Source organism: Penicillium crustosum (genome assembly GCF_028827405.1).
Source record: "Penicillium crustosum strain IBT 35664 chromosome Unknown utg000003l_segment0_segment0, whole genome shotgun sequence".
NCBI lineage: Eukaryota > Fungi > Ascomycota > Eurotiomycetes > Eurotiales > Aspergillaceae > Penicillium > Penicillium crustosum.
In genome coordinates this window covers 551424-569438 of record NW_026623124.1, presented here as the reverse complement: position 1 = coordinate 569438, position 18015 = coordinate 551424, and the positions used below count along the sequence as shown (strand labels likewise).

The following is an 18015-nucleotide window of genomic DNA, read 5'->3' as shown; positions in this document are numbered from 1 at the left end:
GGGGCGAAGTCCCAAGTGGAGATGTACTATGTTCAGAGCATGTTGTACTATTTATTTGACATTGAATAGGGGATATTTGAATACTATCGTCGGTCACGATCATTGTACCGGCCTCGTTCTCTCCGTGAATCTCGCCGTGAATCTCTTCGTGAATCCCGTTGTGGACTCCGACTATAGGATCGACGACGGTACCGATCCCGTCCATCCCGACGGGGGCTTCGACTTCCTCGATCTCGACGAACACGACTGCGATCTGACGGAGCTTCCCGTGGGGCCTCGCGGGGTGGAGCTGGAACGCCCCTATTCTTGTTCTTGTCAAACATCATCCGATACCTAGCATCATCCTCATCGACAGGCGCATCGTCCAGCTCTCGGTACTGGCGTTTCGCTTCAAGGTCTGCAACACCACCAAATCCTCCTCTCTCCCGGCGCTTGGTGACTGTGGAGTTGCGCCAGCTTTCGGATAACTTGGATACCTGGGGTAAATTAGCATATTGGTCTAGGCAATAGTGGTGATGGGGGACTCTTACACTCTGTGAGAAATCCACATGTATCCGGTGGTCATCGATCAAGACACCCTGCATCTTGAAATAGGCCTGTTCACAGTCCTTTTGTTCCTCGAATTCAATGAACGCATATTGTAGACTGTCCCCGGTGCGCTTGTCCCGAATAACTTCGCAGGATAAGATCGTTCCAAATCGGCTGAAAATAAGATTCAGATCCTCATCTAGCATTGGTTAGCACAATATTACGGGTTCCGTAGGGGAATGCGACAAACCTTGCGTGACCGGATTAAGCTTGCAAACAAAAAGAATATTCTCTGGTGGCTTGACATCGGCGAACGGCAGATCTCCCACCATTTCTAATGTCAAGGCTTGTGCGCGAGCCTCACGCTCGCGACGGAGCTTGTCCATAGCCTCTTCATCCATATCATCATCCAAGTCTTCATCGTCCGCGATCCTGACCGTGGCCAATTGAGCCTTGGAGGGCACCGGACTTTCAGGTGGTTCAACCAGATTCGGCGGGTCATCGAAGGGATCGTCAAGGACAGTAGTGTGTCGAATGCGAATATCTTTTAATGGTCGACCTCGGTCGTCAATAAAGGATTCATTGATTTTCTCTAGGACATCAAAGCCCTCGACGACCTGGCCGAAAATCACGGCCTTGCCGTCTAAATAATCCAGATTGTCTCCGAGTGTAATGATGAATTGACTGGCGGCTATTCGTTGGTCGGGATCGTTCTTGGACGGTACCGTGGCCATGCTCACCGTGCCGCGCTCCAAGTGTTTCAACTTGCGCGACACCTCGAGCGGAAAAGTTCTTTTCGACGGTCCGTCCAGCAGACCCCAGACTGAAGATCCTCCATCGCTCTCGGGTGCGTCAGGACCAAGTGGGTCGCCGGTCTGGAAGGTGAAGTTCTTTTGGACGCTGTGGATGGGCGAGAAATTGTAGTACTTGAGCTTGCATAGCTTCAAGAAGCTAAAAGCACACCAAATGAGCTTAGTTTCAGGTTTCAGCAGACTGGGGAAAGCCAAGGAACGGAGCCACTCACTTGTTACACGCTTTGGGTGCATCATCGACCAACAGGTCAATTACAATATCGCCTAGGGAGGTCTCTAAAAGCGCGCTCATGGCGGGGAATCGGTCGCGAGATACCGAATTAGGCGCTTGGTTGACAACCTTGGAAGGCAAACCCTGATTTGGTAAGAAATAAAAGAGAGAGGTAGAGACAGGCAGCGATAGAGAGACAGAGAGACACTGAGACACTGAGAAAGTAAAAGTCCGAGAAATGTGAAATGCAAGAAGATGGAGCTTTGACCAATCACCGCCCGCGGGGATCCCCCAACCGCAAGGAACTGAGCCTCTGTGTTTCTTTCTTTTCTTTTCTTTTCTTTTTGTACTTTCTGTTTTTCTCCCTTTCTCTCCTTTTCTCTCTATTTTTACAAAGATTTTTCACGAATGGGTACTTGCTGCGTAACAGCTCTAGGGCTCTCCGGATGATCGACCCGGGAGACTTGTGCAACGGCGCTTGTCAATCAAGCTGCATATCTTCCGAATGTCCCCGTTGGACAAAATGGATATAACCTTACGCTTTTGAGATCGATGTGCAGCGGGTCTTATTAAGGGCCTTGATCGACCCTGGGATTCCAAGTTTGAACTGTTTGTGTGCTTATATCCCTCATGCAGCAGCAGGCCCAGCTAAAAGAAGCATCTCTTGGCAGAAATTCGACAAGTGGCTGATTGTTTACTGGATGCCAAATCCTGGGAGAGAGGCCAAGCCACCCTGTTGTACTCTTTCGCCTTCTCTTTCTTTCTCCACTGAGATCATGGTGTCTCGCAGCTTCCATGGGAGGTACACGGTCCTCTTCTTCTTTTTTTTTCTAGGACAGTACCAACTTCCCCCGTGAGCTGTTCCACAACAGAAACGTTGGGAAGGGGAAACGGGCGGCCTCCTGCAGCAGGATCCAACGGGTATCATCATCATCACAGACTAACTTCTTGGAAAAGAGCCACACACGTGGGATAGGATATGATCAATCCTGAATGAGCCTCTTGCCTAGACTTCTCTCGCCTTCTCGATTCTAGGGTGCAGAACTCCGGTCAGTCAGGGGTTGCGTCCACCGTATCGTCTGCAACAGAAGCCAGTCTCAATCCCAACATGTGTTCCTGGCGAGTCAACTCAGAGTCAGCTGGCATAGCCAGGGCTTTCTCCTGACTCTAGAATCGTAATTCCCACTTCCCCCGGATGTCGTGCATCGTCAAACCTTGAACTGCCGGACACTTGTCTAAATACTTGCTAAAGACTCCATGGGGTCTAAATTTGTATTTTGAAACCCCGACTTTGATTGCCTTCCCCACTGTTTTGGCTTTTTTTCTTTCTATGTCTCTCGTGTCCTGACACTGGATGTCTTGAGGTGAGTTAGAATGGGGGTTTACTATACTAATATTGGATAACCCCTTCTTACTTCTTTGCCCCATATCATACTGTAACATGAAACCCACTCTCCACATTAGCTCCAAGTAGTAAAGTGTGAACCTTGTAAGTATCCCAGAAGTTCATGCATCCCAGTCGGCACTTTTGAGATCCCCCCCTTTTAGCCTTTAACGTCGATCGTGATCAAGATCTGATGGATATCAGAGTCCATATACTTGGATAAGTACTATATCCCTTTCTCATTTTATCCTCATTTTATGGACTTGATTTGCTTTTTTATTCCCCCTTCCATTTCGATCTAGCTGCGTACCGAAAGCACTAAAGAACACTAGGATCGACCCCCATGTGTTGATCCCTGGATTTTTATAGAGCGCGCTTGGCTCGGGGAAGCCAACTCGTGCGCTTGTCAAAGTGACAGGTGTCATGAGAAATATTTTGCTATATTTTGCTATATTTTCTTTTTTCCTCTCTTTCTCTATTGAGACATTTGGAGCATCCTGAGACAGGCGTTTGGTTTTCCCTCCCTTTTGATTATATTATTGTTGTTATTTTCCCTTATGAAAGACCGTGCGTTTGCAAGATAACATATGTTCCAGACCTCGACAGCCGAGGAAGTTCGGACTATTTTAACCTGCAGCTATACCAAAAACTATCGAGCAAACATTCACGGACATTGGGACAAACTCCCCCGCGGATCGTCAGGTATCTGCAAACAGTAGCTCGGCAGTTGCCCGTTTTATTCTCTCTATCTCGTTGAATATCCTGAGATACACCAAGTTCTTGACTTTACTGTTTCCTCTTCTAGACATCTAAAAAAGAAAGAAAAAAGGCGGCTTCAAATTGGCTGAAACACTACCTACCGGAGCCCTCTCTGTCTGGTTCTCGTCATGGCTATCAGGTCATGTCCGTGTGACGTTACCTTGTGGAACCTCTTCTTAAAACGCCGGGGGACAATTTTCTGTTCATATCTGGGGGCAACTGGGGCTAACTAGGGCCAACTGGGGGAAATCCGGGCGGAACTCTGCATATAATTTGGAAATAGAATAATAGAATAGAAATACGAAACATTGGTAATAAAATAATAAGATAAATAGGGAATAGGAAATAAAATCGAAAAAAAGAAAGGAAAAAAAGAAAAGAAACCAGGTCCAGGGTACTTTTGGCCTATGTACTATGTATGTCTTCTTCTCTTGGATCTCAACACACAGGCAGCATCGATAGAATAATAATAATAAAATATATAGAAAAAAGCAGGGGAGCAAAAATATCGTATCATGTCTATATATTATAAAAAAAAAAAAGAGGCAATCAATCACACCGATTGTTACCAAAACATGGCTTAAATCTAGCCCTATTTCCCAGAGACATCTCTTTCACTTTCTACTTTCCACTTTCTTCTCAACATTGACTTATAGGCATTTACTCTGAACTTTTCTTCTGGGTATTTCAAGGTTTTTACTTTGCTGAACAGTGAACTGGGTTATTGTTCTTTGCCGATATTATGGATCACACATACGGCAATCTGTCTGGACTAGACCAAGCGCGGCATAACTCAACCATTTCTATGGCTCGATCCATGCGTGTGGCCAAACAGGAGCGCAGTCTTGTTGTAGAGCGGGACGAAAAGCCACGGAAACAGAGAAAGCGAGCCCTAGTCGCAGTAAGTTGCTCTCTCTATCTTGATCACCTGGCGATTTCTAACCCTCCCCCAGTGCAATCGATGCCGGAAGAGAAAAATCAAGTGTAACGGTGATCTAAACACTGGCCTGGCTTGCTCCAGCTGCCGCAGTGTTGGAGCTACTGAATGCCAATACATCCGAGTAGGTCCGAATCCACAATATCCACAATGAAGGAGTCACACTAACCTAGTTTCTTTTTGCTGCCCAGGTCAACTCTTTGGCTCCCGAAGACGCTGCTAGAGAGGCAGCTAGACTCTATGCAAACAAGGGCCAGGGAAGGTCAATCCTCATGGGCTCCCCTCAAATGCGAGCCCCATACCAGCGAGAAGATTATGAACTGGATGTCCAGTCCAACTTCTCACGACATGTCGGCATGGACCACTCCTATGATGACCAGTCAGGCTACCACGGCCAGGCATCACCAGGGTACATGCTGTCTAACACCCAGGGAGCAATGCTCGACTATGGTACCGCATGGAGCAACCGGGCCTGGGACCTCCACGGCAGACCCAACGGCGAGTTCTTCGAAGAACAAAGCACCAACATGAACCATGCATACGGCTTCGTCCTTCCAGGCCAAGCCATGTCAACTGAAATGCCTCATTCAACAGGAGCAATGACAGCCTACACAGACGCTGTAGACCGCACCCTCCCAACACCCCCAACCTGTCGAAGCCAACCCCAGCAAAACATCAGCCTCTCCACCCTCCCAGACGGCCTCTCGGGCATGTCCCTAGCCGCTGATTCAAAGGGCTGGAACTCACGGTACGCAACCGGACCAGACGGGCGGGCAGTGGCCATGCCCGCCGTCTCAAGCAACGGTCTCTGCAACAACAGCCCCTCAGCCCCAGCACGCATCAAATCAACCGACTCGGACGATGGAACACCAGACCTCGTCTTCGGATATATCCCCATGTCCACCACAGAAGATCCCTCTCCACTCCCCGCAGCCACATCCTCATCCATGGCCACCTCCGCTGCAAACCCACCTTACCCAGCCCTGGACACGATAGAGAACACTCTCGTGGGCGAGTACAACACATCGGGACGCAATTTTTCTCGCAATAGCAACGCGGGGCAGCGCCTGCACACGCTGACTTCTGATTGTTCTCCTGATGTGTATGGATATGCGAGCAGTGAGCACAGAAAGTCGAGGGGCATTGTCGAGGGTGATGTGCGTTGCTCGGCACCGACGCTCGTTAATGGCTTGCCCTATACGCGTGTTCGACATGCGGACTCGGCGGTTGGGCTGCCGTATGGTTTATTGGCTGATGGCTTGTCGGATTATGGGCGGTCGGTTGATCTTCATCGGTCTGCTATTTCACCGTTGGGTCATCAGGGGGCGTATTGAGTTGACTTCAATCTGTCTTTTGATCTCGTTGTACCAAACACAAGGTGTATACCTACCCTGATGAATTCTTCTTCATTGTTCTCTTCTTTTCCTGGTTGGTCTCTTGCTTGGTTTCTTTCTTTCCCACAAGATATACAAAAGAGATACCCATATCAAGGCCGTTTATGCCTGCCTTTGTTCTGCCCAATTAATGTCTTTCTTATGTCTGCTCTCTGTTTTTCTGTTTTTCTGTTTGTCGATTTGGTTTTCTATGTTTATTCTGTTTGTTTTGATTTATTGTTCTGTTGTCTTTTTCTGTTTGCTTATGTTCATCCAAAAGAGAAAAGATCCAGGAGGGCACACCCGTCCAAGATTACTTCCTAATACCCCAGAGTGGCTTTATGCAGTGATTTGTATCTGTGGTTCGATGTCTGTTTCAAAAATATGCTAATTTTTTTCATGCCATGTGTGTTTAGTCTTGTGGAATGTCTTATTTTATATTGCTACCACGAGGAACTCTCCGGTCTGTGATATGTGATATCCGCGTCTTGACTCGGGGATCGTGTCAATCCTAGTCTTGTGTCTTCTAGTCATTCTTCAAAGCGTGGAGGGTATTTCTCATTTGCCTTGTATGGCACATCTGAAAGTAATGTCTAGAAAGTAATGTCTTTCATCTACTCTATCTGTTCTTACTCAGTATCTATATCTCCATCCAATACCAAATACAACCTCCCAGCTAACGATCATATCCCCCAAATAATACAATACATATAATAAACCCCATTCCCATGTATTTCCAATTAACCGCAATAATAAAAAGCACAAACTAGGGCTAACCATGTGCCCTGCACCCCGGGACCAGCACCAGGATCCTTCCTAATTAACCATAAAGTAGCACACAAATCTCTACATCAGCGAACTCCTGACTCCCGCCCTAGACCAGGATGCAGTGATACAATGATCCAACCGGCCATGCCGTATACAACCCTGACATGGACGTGTTCGGGTACTGCCGGAAATCCTACGGTAGTAGATACGTATAGTCAAACGACCAGTATCCTAACTTGAACAAGTCCACGTGGAATTGGAATGTACTATTTCCATATGGGAAATTATATTTAAAGGGGAATATTGAGGGAAAGGGAATTTGTTCTAGGTTGTGTAATCTACGCCCATCGTACAAGCAATCCACCCCGAGGGATATACTTACACAGCCACTCCCGGCTGGCTTCCGTTCGGGGGCTTGTTATGCTAGATTTGATGGCTTGGTCTGGGAACTTGGTTCCTGCATTGTACCTACTGGTTTATTCTTTTATTTTATTCTTTAAAAAAAGTCGAATGGAGTGATTGGTTGGCTTTCAGTTGGGGTGGCTGTAGTGGGATTTAGATTGTTGCTGTATATGTAGGCGGACACTACATATATATAGTTATATGTATTTTGCTTACTCTACTAAATGAAGTAGTCCATTATTGCGAAATTATTACAATCAATCACAAGTTTGCTCCGGCAATGATCAGCTGCAACATTCAGCCGGCTCGTATAAGTCTTCAATCTTCAATGGCCCTAAATTAGGGCTTTAGCGCCTTGGGGCAATAACCTTCAAGTGACTATGTAACCTAATGCATTGACGGGATATTTTCCAAAAAATTTATTTCGGATATACAAAAGGAACTTGATTAACATGCTTGCACCTACTAAGATATTGTTTTCCGAAAAATGAGGACCAATCGCTCACATGGTGACGGCGGTTAGTGTTTCTTTTAATAGACACTCCCTTGTCCATACCCTACCACCCCAATTGGTTCAAGTATAATTATATCGAGATACTATAAACGCCCGCATTTGACTCATAGAAGAATAAACCCTTATAAGATGTACCTAAATTCAAGGACTTCCCACCCGTAGACATCACACCCCGCATTATCCAAAGCTGCCACGCCTGACCAGCGGACCGATTAAAGAAACCATGACATCCAAACTCCTCAAACCCCTCGCTGTATTCAGACGACAATCCTAATCCCATCAATACATCACATCAATCACGAACCTAGGTGACGCATAGCGCACGCTTTCCGAGGAACCATGCACCGAGTCCGATGGAATGACAGTCATCGAAACCACGTTTGATTTTATACTCAAACTCACAACTGAGTTCGATGACTTAGTAGTTGAGATGACGACAATTGAAACTCCTTCTCCCAAGCTAGAACCATCATATCCGCTTCAACACTATCGCATATTTCCAGAATATGGAACCGACTTCCTCTGGCGAGCCGAGGGGGACATTGGTGACGACCAGCAAGGATACACCGAGTCAGAAGAAGAACTCAGCTCGTACCCGTCTTCTGTGCTAGAGGTTTATTATGCATGGGTAGATCAGTAGAGCACTAACTGGGAGAAGAGAATTAAAGATACGCAGGACTATCATGCCCCCGTCTTCGCGGGTAGAATAGAACAGGTGGCATGGAATGTCGCTGGGTATATGCTGGCTTGGCGCATTGTTCTCAGTCCTGGTGTTGGAAGTATCGAATACACCCCTGGTTTTACGGATTATCTGCTTCAACGGGGGAAGGAATCCACTGTGATGGAAGGGTTCTTGAGAGATCAGATTGAGCTTTTCGCCATAGGGGCTAAGGGGCTGCCATGATGATTTCACTCTTCGGTTTTTGTGTACTTGATATAGTTGCATTGATATAGGCAAGACGAGGGCTGACTATTATATCAATTGAGTTAGACATGCTTCATTATATGAACTATGTACTCCGCATTGAAGCATAGAACATGGAGGGGCATGGGGACATGGGGACATGGCTTTATATAGACTGAGCCTAGACTACGCCGCAGAGGGGCTTGAGGCTACAGTCTGCAGATCCAACTACATCAGAGGATCCATGACCCCGTACAAGTGTACAAACGTACAAGTACAAGTACAGCTACAAGACCGCCAGACCGAGTGAAGAGAAACAAGTAAAATGTAATTTCATCCCGGGCAAACAGCCGAAGCCCGGATTCTCATAACCCCGGCCGTCTTCACGAAGACTGATGATCCCCTCCCCAAAAAAAAAACATACACACAAAGAACCACAACACTGACGCCCTGTTTGTAAATTTCCATGGGGATCGCCAGGTCTTTTTTTTTTTCTCGGGAATCACCAGCTCCAACAAGCACAGGAAGAAAAAAGAGTATCCGTCCACGATCTTCACCAATCAACGGGCATCATTTTGGATTTTAGTCTGATGTTCGCTGAAAAGGAAGATAAACCACTCCCCCCACACACGACCGACCGCACCTGGGTTCGGACAAGCCATAACCAGGTGGGAAACTCCAGAGCCAAAGCCGTCACCGCCATTATCTTTTCCATCGCGCCATGCCGCATCATCGGTCCATGTTGAATCGTGCGAATAGTTACAGATGAGGCGTTTAATCCTTGTTCTTCTTGGGGCCCTTGACCTTGGCGACACCGCGGAACTTCTTGGAGCGGTTCTTCCGTTGCTTGCCTGTAGGGAGAGGAAGGGGTTAGCAAAAGAGAATATTATAATATCATGTCTTTTTTGCGATTGATAATCGCAAAGACGAAGAGGAAAAACATACGCTGCTGGCGGGAAGCCTTCTCGATCTTGCTGGCGGCACCGATACGGACGAGACGGTAGTGGGGCTCGAACTTCTTGAGGGCCTCGGAGGAGTCGTAGACCAGAGCGAAGCCAGTGCTCTTACCACCACCGTACTGTGTGCGGAAACCGAAGACGGAGACCTGGTCCTTGTTGGACTTGTACAGGTCGGCCAGCTTCTCACGGAGCTCGTCCTTGGAGACGTTGGGGCGGTTGGGGTGGAGGACGTCCCTAGATATTCGCGAAAAGATGTCAGATCGGTGTTTTCTGGGTTTTCGATGCTTGTTTCTGTGTGTGTGTGCGTATTGCGAGTTCCGATTGTATTCCTCTTTCTCTTTCTTTCTTGTGTTGGGTGATTGTCGAATTTCCATGTTGCGCGCCTGCGATGCATTTCCCACACACAGATCCAAAACGAGGGGGAAAATCAGGGGGGTTCTTACACGACCATCTGCTTGCGGGCAAGCAGAGGGTTGCGGATGAACTTGCGAGTCCGCAGAGTGACGGGAGTGTCGGCCATTTTGGTGTGTGCGTTGGATGGAGGAAGTGTCGACGGGGTCTCTGAGGATGTCGAACTTTCAATTTTCGTGTGGTGTGGGCTCGGCTAGGGTAGACGCTAGCCTAAATAGGGTATCTGCCTCAGGCTATAATGACTAAGAAATATTCTGCCTAAGGCGGAAAGTGTTGATCAGCCCTTGCTTATGTCATTTCTGACTCATCCACTTTTTTCGCCCGGGGCTCCAATGATATCTGCCGCATTGATCTCCTGCGATATCAAATTCATTACTATGTGCATTCAGCAACCATGACCGACTCCATTGATAAATTAGCAGCGCAATATTTCCAGCTGGTCGAGCTGCAGAACTTGGCCCTCCCACCAGGCCCTGTACTGATCCAGCCAGCCGTGCAAGCAGCCTTGTACGAGCGCATGTTCAACGAAAATGCAGTCTTTCCTATCCCACCAGACAGCTACCGAAGCCGAGTGCTGAAACAGATTCTCTCACGCATCGAGGAATCAATTACCAACCCCGAGGAGGATGTATGCTTACCCACCTGTTTAAATCCTTTCGTTTTGAGTCTTGCATTTTGCATTTTAAACTTCCTTTTTTTTCCTTTTCTATCCCATGTACATCCACCTCACACCAATGCAAAACCAAATCCCACTTTTTAAATTCCTTGATGTTCCACATATCTAACCTCTTCCCTCTAATGAATACAGGAGATCAACGATGATCTCATGGAAAGCTGGAGTACACTAGTCTCCCAGCCGAAACCCTCAGCCCTGCAACAAGCGCAGCAACTGTCCTTAGTCAAGTACACAGCACCAAAATCTAGTACAGGAACCTGCCCAGAGCGCACTGTGACGATCTCTGAATCCCGCGGCCTGATTCTTTCAGGTGGAACCACCGGAAATAGAACATGGGAGGCTGCTCTGCACCTCGGTTCGTTCCTGGCGTCTGAAGCGGGCGAGGCTCTTGTGCGCGGTAAGCGTGTTATCGAATTGGGTGCTGGGACGGGCTTCTTGTCGCTTGTTTGTGCGTGCTATCTTGGTGTGCGCTCTGTTGTTGTTACTGATCGTGAGCCCGCGCTTATTGATAATATTCGTGATTGTGTCAAGCATAATTTGAATGGGCGCGAGTCCATTCCTATTTATCCTGCTGTTTGGGACTGGGGGACTCCATTGATGAGGGAGGGGGATCTTGCCGGGTTGGGTTCTGATGAGGGCGAGGAGGGGACTGGGCTGAGGTTTGATGTTGCTCTCGGTGCTGATCTGGTAGGTGTATTTATGGGCTGTTTACTTGGGTTTCATGCTTACATGTCTAGATCTATGATACCGATCTTGTTCCCTTACTCCTATCTACTGTGCGGGATCTTTTCGAAAACTACCACATTAAAGAATTTATCATTGCTGCGACTCTGCGCAATGAGCATACTTTCCGCACGTTCTTGAATGCCTGTGGTGAGTCTTGAATTCTTGATACAACGTTGATCGTCATGACTTATGCGCTAAACATTCACAGAAACCAACTCATTCGCCGTTGAAACCCTCCCGTTCGAATCTACACCATCAGAAGAACAGACGGGTTTCTTCCATTCGACCAGCATTCCAATCCGGACGTATCGGATTTCGCGGACGAAATAAGCAGCCATTCGAACTGCGTTTACATCACGAGGTAATGAGTATGAGTAGAGAATGTGATATCATGCAAATGATGCAAAAGTTAGTGATTGCATAAATCTCGTTGCTACTGTATATAACTAGCCCCAAGGGAACTCTATGCAAAATTGTTCAACTCGATCTTCTTGACGGGTAAAACTCCAATGATATTGAGGTACTCAATGAAGTCAAGTCCAAGACACACGATCTTGTCTAAAAAACATACATTGTGAAAGGACCAAAGAATGTACATCGTATCATCTAGACAGGTTAGGAAATCAAAGATGAAAGCATGGGTATCATCGCAACTCGCGCCATTCCAAACCAGGAATCCAAGAAATGCAACAAAACCGTGATAGCAGGATGCAAAAGTAAAAATAAAGAGATAATAGATGCAAGATTAAAACGAGTGTAGCCGCTAAAGAACAATGAATGTGCAGGTATTTAAGTTAGGAGGAATCTAGTGAATCTCTTCAGCTAGACTCTCTCGCAGCAGGTTTTCGTCTATGCTTTCAGCATGAATTGAGATCGGAGCAGGAGGCGGAGGCCGCAGGCCCATTATCGGACCCTTCTGGTTTACGCCTGGATGTCTGAAGCGAAGAGCCAGCGGGTCAACTGATTTGGGCGTGGATGTAGATGTAGAAGGTGACGATGCCACAGACGTGGTTACCGAGTTTGTCGGATCTTGCGAGTCACTGTCGGCTGAGACAGGTGCCACGCCCCATCGGCCTAGGACCCAACCTCCCATGCGGCGACTTAGGGTCGTAGATCTGCGAGGTCCAAGGGTTGAGGTTGAGCTGGTGCTAGTGCTTTCTGTGGATACTATAGATGCTGTATCGGACTTTGTGGGGTTTCCAGCAGCCATGGAGGCAAGCAATGATTGGGATGTGTGCCCCGAGCTTACTGCACGATCGGCTGTGATGGCTGGGGCTGAAACCACAGGGGGTGTTGAGAGTAGTTCGACACTGGGTGACAAGATGCGGCGAGGAATCCGCATGCCGGGATGCCAGTCACCCATTCGCTTGTGGCGACTGGTGGGTGTATGAATGTCCATTCCAGCAACGGAGACGGAGAGCAAGCTGTCATGAGAAGAAGATCTGCGCAAGGAGGAAGGCTGTACATGCATGGTAAAAATTTCGTCGGTGGTCGTCAGTGACTCACCCATGGGCGGAAAGTATGCTACCGATGGTGATGGTTCGGATTCTTCTGGGATAGCTGGCTCTCTTGTGGCATTATCGCCCATGTTCGAGAAGTCTTGGCGGTTATAGAGATCATCTTCATATCCGGATAGGTCGTCAGGTGCATCGTGGTGATCAAATCCACCCATTGGTCGGAATGGTATATCAAGACCCTTCAGGTTCCTTGCCTGCATCAAAGGCGAAGAGAACACGGTGCTTTCAGGGCTGGTAGGCTCGGAATAGTCGGCGCCACGCTCAACACGATCAAATATCGATGACGTTCGGAAAGCAGAGCGAGGAGAGCTTGCCAGCGAGTCTGCTGCATATGATTGTGAGGACCACCGGCGGGAGGATGAATGGGGCGGGATGGATACAGAGGTCTGCGACAGAATGGTTGACATAGAGGATCCAGATGACTGGGAGCGATGGAGGGCTCTTCGAGGCGATTGCGCCCGCGCCGCTGAGTGCATTGCTACCGGGCTTCCCAAAGCGGGGCGACGTTTCTTCACGCGACGGTTGAGCGTGCCTTTCTCCTTCTTCGTAGTTGGAGCTGGACTTGGTGTGTGGAAATGATGATGAATGTGTAATTCCTGAGATACGCGTCGTTCTTCCTTTGCTCGTAGCTCTTCGCTCAGCGTGGTCGAACGCCTTGGCTGTGTATTGTCCTCCTCATCGACGCCGGCCAGCGGCTGATGAGAGATAACCTGTTCCCGTAAATTCTGTACTTCTTCGTTCGAGCTTTGAAGCATGTCACGTAGCTCCATGATCCCGACCTGCAGATTGGCGTTGTCTTGCAATATGTCCTTGACGAAACGAGAGACTACGTTTGTACTACCGGCGTTGCGGTTGAGTTCAGAAGCGGCAGCGGCACCCTTAAGACGCCCTGCCGCGTTGTCCAGCTCGCGCTCCACAGCTCTCTTGCGCTCCATGCGTTGGACGAGGTCAGCATGTCGATCCCTCTCCTCGCGTGCCTCTTTCTCAATGCGGTCGACTTGATCGTGAAGATCTCGCAGGGTGGTTTCTGCTTGTTTCCACCGCTGGACGGCGGATTTCTCGTCTTCACGCACTGACACAAGGCTCTCTTGGAGTCTAGACTGCTCTGTCTCCATGAGAGCTAGTTGCGCCTCGAGTTCTGCGGCACGCGTCGCAGCAGCTGTCAGCCTTCGCAACTCAGATTCGGTGTTCTCCAGAGTTCTAGTTAGGGATTTGATATGGTCGTCAGACTCGGCGACCGCTTGATTCAAATTGTCAAGTTGCTCCAATAAACTGCGATTCTCTTCGATGATGCGCGCGTTTTCCGCTTGAGCTTGTTGCTTCTCGCGCTCTAGATCGTCAATGCTGTCGACCAACCGATGACGGTCCTCTTCCGCTTCAGCCATATAACTTTCATGACGGTGGAGCAAGGCCTGTAGGGCAAAAGTCAGTGATGATGCCTCAACGCTTGCTGCCTGAGCAGTATAATCATGAAAGGTAGCCATGACAGACGCCAACACAGTGCGAGAGAATGGGAGATCGTGATCTGAGGGAGGCCATCTTTCAAATGATGTGGAGTCTGCACAAGGTATGCAGAATGTGCAATCCGAGTGGTATAAATGAAACGGCAAAAGTAAAAAAAAGTAATTTGATACAAAGTGGTCTGTGAGGAATGATGAATTGATGTATCAAACAAATATGCATGGCTCAGCCAGCCGAAAAACAGCTTGGCGTCTAGTCATACCCAACCAACAGCACATCATTTCGGGCAGCTATATTCGAACAAGATACGTACCTGACCCAGTCTAGCAGCAGTCTCCAGATCCTTCTCCAAGCCCTCGAGAGCTACATTGTTATGCTCTAGTAAAGCACAATCATTGCGGCCACAGCAGCAGCGTAGGGTGGTGGAACCGCTGGAATGGGTAGGGATGCTGAGGATCTCAGCGCTATGTGGAGAATCCATTAAGAATGTGGCCCCTTGGGGGAGCTGAGTGTTTGGAGAGACCTGATCATCAGAGAACCTTGCAGCTTCGAGGTATCACAGACTCTCACAGACTCCATTTGATTTGAGAAAGCGGAGATCTCCGAGTTCAGCTTGGATGAGATAAGCCTCCAGGTGTTCACGAGGCCTTACCGCTTTGATATTGCTGCGTTTCACCGCCTTGAAGTATAGGAATGAAGTTGACGTCACAAATAATTGGATACAACAATGCTACTAGTAATGAGGCAAGGAGTTCAAAAGTGTTATTATAATAAGCTAGGAGTCTCTCAATGGAAATTGTAGTTATATTCAAGTTTAATTAAACGGACTAAACATTGGGAAATCACTGGTGAACATTCAAAAGTAATCCCAGAGGACTCATCATTCTGGCTAAGAGATACGTAGAAGTTAATTTGACAAAAAAAGAAAACAGGGGTAAAAAAGAAACAGAGAGTCATGAAAGTAAAAGTAAACCAACATGAAACATCTGAGATCGGTAGCTCCCTTCACAAGAAAGAAACATTAGTGAAGAAGCGAAAAGAACCAACCAGCGCCAATCAAAGCAGAATATCATCCCGAACATTAATAAACGCCCCAGCGCCGCCGTCTTCACTGATCTCGTTAACCAACACTTCAGTTTGTTGGTATAATCTTTCCAGTGCAGCAGCAGATGATTTGCCCAATGAGACTATATAGTGCCGAGTTAGCGTTCTTGCAAGTAGAAACATAAACAAAGAAGCAGAATAAATAGACCGAGCAACATACCGAGAATAGCGGAGTTCAACTCTTCGGCTACAGCCACCCGCCCCTCGGCATCGAGGTAATGACCATGCACAGACCTCTTCGGATCAGGATAAGCCACCAATGAGAAGATATCATCCAGCAGCTTCTTATCGCCGCCATTCTCATCAGTGGGGTAATCGGCACGCAGTTGCTGGCCATACTGTACTGCCTCAGTGAGGAGCTGGTTGAACTGTGCGACGACCTCGGGCTCTTCGGTCTCCATGCCGTCCGCAGCCCAGCCATCGCCATCCCCATCGTCGAGCTCCATCTCCTGATCGAAGACGGCATGCTCCTGCGAGCTGGAGGATGTTGAGCCCCGGCGCTTCGCGGCGGTTGCGGCGGAGAGTTCGTTGGACCGTCGCATCATTTCGAGGAATTTGCGGCAGCGCAGTTTGAAATGGATTTGCGGGTGGTCTTCTAGGACGTTGGAATAGTAGGCTTTGGTGTGCTTGAGGGCCTTGTCAATGTCGCCATCTAGGATTGCGGAGCGGATTTCTATGGGCTGTCAGCGAGGGCTTGGCGCCGGGAGGAATGTAGAGGTATAGGCTTACTGTTCCGGTTGATGGCTTCGCGGTCTTCCTCGACCTCGTATTTCTTTAGTGGCTCGTTGCGGCCGTTCTGCAGGGCTAGTGTCTCGGTGGCCACCTCTTGTGCGAATGCACGGGCTGTGTCTACATAACCATCATGGGCTAGGAACTGCGCAACTAACTCTTGCAAAAGTGTCGATTCGTCCAACGGCGGTTGCAGGCCAGCCGTGGATGTTTCGTTAATCTCTGATAGAATGTTGAATCTCTCTTGCTGGTAGGAATTAGCTTGACAACTTCCGAGTGTGTAATGCAGGAAGCACAAACCTTGACCATGCCATCGATATCAAAAACGAAAGGTTCCTGTCCAAAGTTCGTCTTGAGATGCACTGGCGGTAGTTTCTTCATTCCAACAGACGGGAAAAGGTTCGTACTGCGCAGATCGTTAAACGCATTTCCTGTCAAAGTTAGCCTAAAATATCCTAATCACAATCTACACAAAAACCTACCCAAGAAAACACCGTTCTTAGTGAAGAACGCAGATCCGGTAGAGAAATTGACACCACATCCGACTGTATCACCAGCACCAAAAGTCGGTCCATATGCTCGACCTTGGCCTTGGCTCTCACCAAAGAACGACTTTCCGTCATCGCCATGGTAAGCCCAGGATTCCGTCTCCCAACCGGGCAGCCTCTCGACGGACGCCTTGGGGCTAGAAAACCCAATACCGATCATGCTAGAAAGAAACAGTGAGCTTCGACAATAAATATCCACTGAGTAGCTGATTCACATACCCCTCCTTCGGCTTTGACTCAATCTTCACTTCAAAGTAATAGATCCCGCACTGCGGCGGCATAGGGTGATCCGCACGCAAGGCAGCGGCTTCATGGTCATGCTTGTGCATAGGACCAGTGTAGCGCACATCAAAGTTCTCGTTCGACAATTCTAGGCCGGAAAACTTGTCTACAGAACTCCACTGACTGGGCAGCGGCATGAGGGGATCGGCCGGGGTGGGCGGTTCTTTCTCTATGATCTCATATGTCATGCCGCGGTGCGACGGGGCGATGCGGGGCAAGTGGACATTGCTGGATGAGGCGGATAGGGGAGGATTGGATGTTGTAGATGAGGGGTCTCGTTGTTGGGTAGCGATCTTAGCGCGGTGAGCAGTCTCGAGACGGGCGATGTAGCGGGAGTTGCGGAGGTAGGATGGGGTGAGGAAGGCCGGGGCATCGGCGAGGCCTAGGCCGTGCGGAAACTCGGCCGGGCGTAGAAAGCCGGCATATTTGCGAGACCAGGGAGGAAGTGACTCTGTTGAACCTGTGTTTCTCCAGGCGGAGTTCATGTGCATGTCTGCGGCATCCACGCCGAACGGAGCCCGGTGGACTCGGCTGTCGGACGGGTAGAAGATTGGGTGGTAGTCGTTAAGGAGATGTGAGAAGGAACTAGAGATTGGGGGAAATGCGTTGCCAGATACTACTGAGGCGTAGGAGGAACGGCGTGGGATGGAGGAGATGTTGGGGTACGAGGTTGGAGCTCGAGCTCCACCGGATGGGGGAAAGGAGCATCGGCCATGATGTTCGCGGGTCGCCCCCCAAATGATGCCACGAAATCAAGGCCACCGTTTTCTGCGTTCCTGTTTGTTCGCTTCTGGCTTTTGGGGGGTCCACACTTTCTGATTTCGTTGATTTCGTTTGACTTGTTAAGGTTGAGGGGTACTGTAAGTGCGTGGTAGTAAGCGTTAGCCATTGTAGTAGTCTGAAGTGTGTGTGGATATAGCAACCTCTTTGTATAGTACTTTGTACGTAGTAGTCGAAGTCACTAGATGGGTAAAGTGCGTGGAATTAATATCTGCTTCGGATACTGAAGT

General features: G+C 48.5%; 9 protein-coding genes across 9 annotated transcripts; 3 read left to right on the top strand and 6 right to left on the bottom strand.

The window, feature by feature from the left end:
• Nucleotides 1–83: 83 nt before the first annotated feature.
• N7487_007286 (PPIL4 family peptidylprolyl isomerase) lies at nt 84–1645 on the bottom strand (the record flags this gene model as incomplete). Its single annotated transcript, XM_056875016.1, has 4 exons — nt 1553–1645; nt 779–1479; nt 531–727; nt 84–476 (listed from the first exon to the last, which is right to left on the bottom strand). The coding sequence occupies exons 1-4, from the start codon at nt 1630–1632 to the stop codon at nt 84–86; spliced, it is 1371 nt and encodes a 456-aa protein (XP_056727204.1). The 5' UTR covers nt 1633–1645.
• A 2866-nt stretch (nt 1646–4511) lies between these two features.
• Nucleotides 4512–5965, top strand: N7487_007285 (uncharacterized protein; the record flags this gene model as incomplete). Its single annotated transcript, XM_056875015.1, has 3 exons — nt 4512–4595; nt 4648–4755; nt 4823–5965. The coding sequence occupies 3 exons, from the start codon at nt 4512–4514 to the stop codon at nt 5963–5965; spliced, it is 1335 nt and encodes a 444-aa protein (XP_056727203.1).
• A 1946-nt stretch (nt 5966–7911) lies between these two features.
• Nucleotides 7912–8592, top strand: N7487_007284 (uncharacterized protein; the record flags this gene model as incomplete). Its single annotated transcript, XM_056875014.1, is given in 3 exon segments — nt 7912–7941; nt 8008–8316; nt 8329–8592. The coding sequence occupies 3 exon segments, from the start codon at nt 7912–7914 to the stop codon at nt 8590–8592; spliced, it is 603 nt and encodes a 200-aa protein (XP_056727202.1).
• Nucleotides 8593–8899: 307 nt separating this feature from the next.
• Nucleotides 8900–10134, bottom strand: N7487_007283 (40S ribosomal protein eS24). Its single transcript, XM_056875013.1, has 3 exons — nt 9995–10134; nt 9538–9785; nt 8900–9443 (listed from the first exon to the last, which is right to left on the bottom strand). Exons 1-3 carry the CDS (start codon nt 10069–10071, stop codon nt 9367–9369), a joined length of 402 nt encoding a protein of 133 aa, XP_056727201.1. The 5' UTR covers nt 10072–10134; the 3' UTR covers nt 8900–9366.
• Nucleotides 10135–10356: 222 nt separating this feature from the next.
• Nucleotides 10357–11694, top strand: N7487_007282 (protein-lysine N-methyltransferase; the record flags this gene model as incomplete). The annotated part of the gene is made up of 4 exons (XM_056875012.1): nt 10357–10590; nt 10771–11325; nt 11376–11511; nt 11573–11694. The coding sequence occupies 4 exons, from the start codon at nt 10357–10359 to the stop codon at nt 11692–11694; spliced, it is 1047 nt and encodes a 348-aa protein (XP_056727200.1).
• Nucleotides 11695–12169: 475 nt separating this feature from the next.
• N7487_007281 (uncharacterized protein) lies at nt 12170–14823 on the bottom strand (the record flags this gene model as incomplete). The annotated part of the gene is made up of 3 exons (XM_056875011.1): nt 12170–14439; nt 14605–14632; nt 14656–14823. 3 exons carry the CDS (start codon nt 14821–14823, stop codon nt 12170–12172), a joined length of 2466 nt encoding a protein of 821 aa, XP_056727199.1.
• A 75-nt stretch (nt 14824–14898) lies between these two features.
• N7487_007280 (uncharacterized protein) lies at nt 14899–15226 on the bottom strand (the record flags this gene model as incomplete). Its single annotated transcript, XM_056875010.1, has 2 exons — nt 14899–15072; nt 15197–15226. 2 exons carry the CDS (start codon nt 15224–15226, stop codon nt 14899–14901), a joined length of 204 nt encoding a protein of 67 aa, XP_056727198.1.
• A 172-nt stretch (nt 15227–15398) lies between these two features.
• Nucleotides 15399–17496, bottom strand: N7487_007279 (uncharacterized protein; the record flags this gene model as incomplete). The annotated part of the gene is made up of 6 exons (XM_056875009.1): nt 15399–15529; nt 15607–16119; nt 16176–16422; nt 16476–16606; nt 16658–16884; nt 16943–17496. The coding sequence occupies 6 exons, from the start codon at nt 17494–17496 to the stop codon at nt 15399–15401; spliced, it is 1803 nt and encodes a 600-aa protein (XP_056727197.1).
• A 125-nt stretch (nt 17497–17621) lies between these two features.
• On the bottom strand, nt 17622–17894 carry N7487_007278 (SPla/RYanodine receptor SPRY; the record flags this gene model as incomplete). The annotated part of the gene is made up of 1 exon (XM_056875008.1): nt 17622–17894. The coding sequence occupies one exon, from the start codon at nt 17892–17894 to the stop codon at nt 17622–17624; it is 273 nt and encodes a 90-aa protein (XP_056727196.1).
• Nucleotides 17895–18015: the final 121 nt, after the last annotated feature.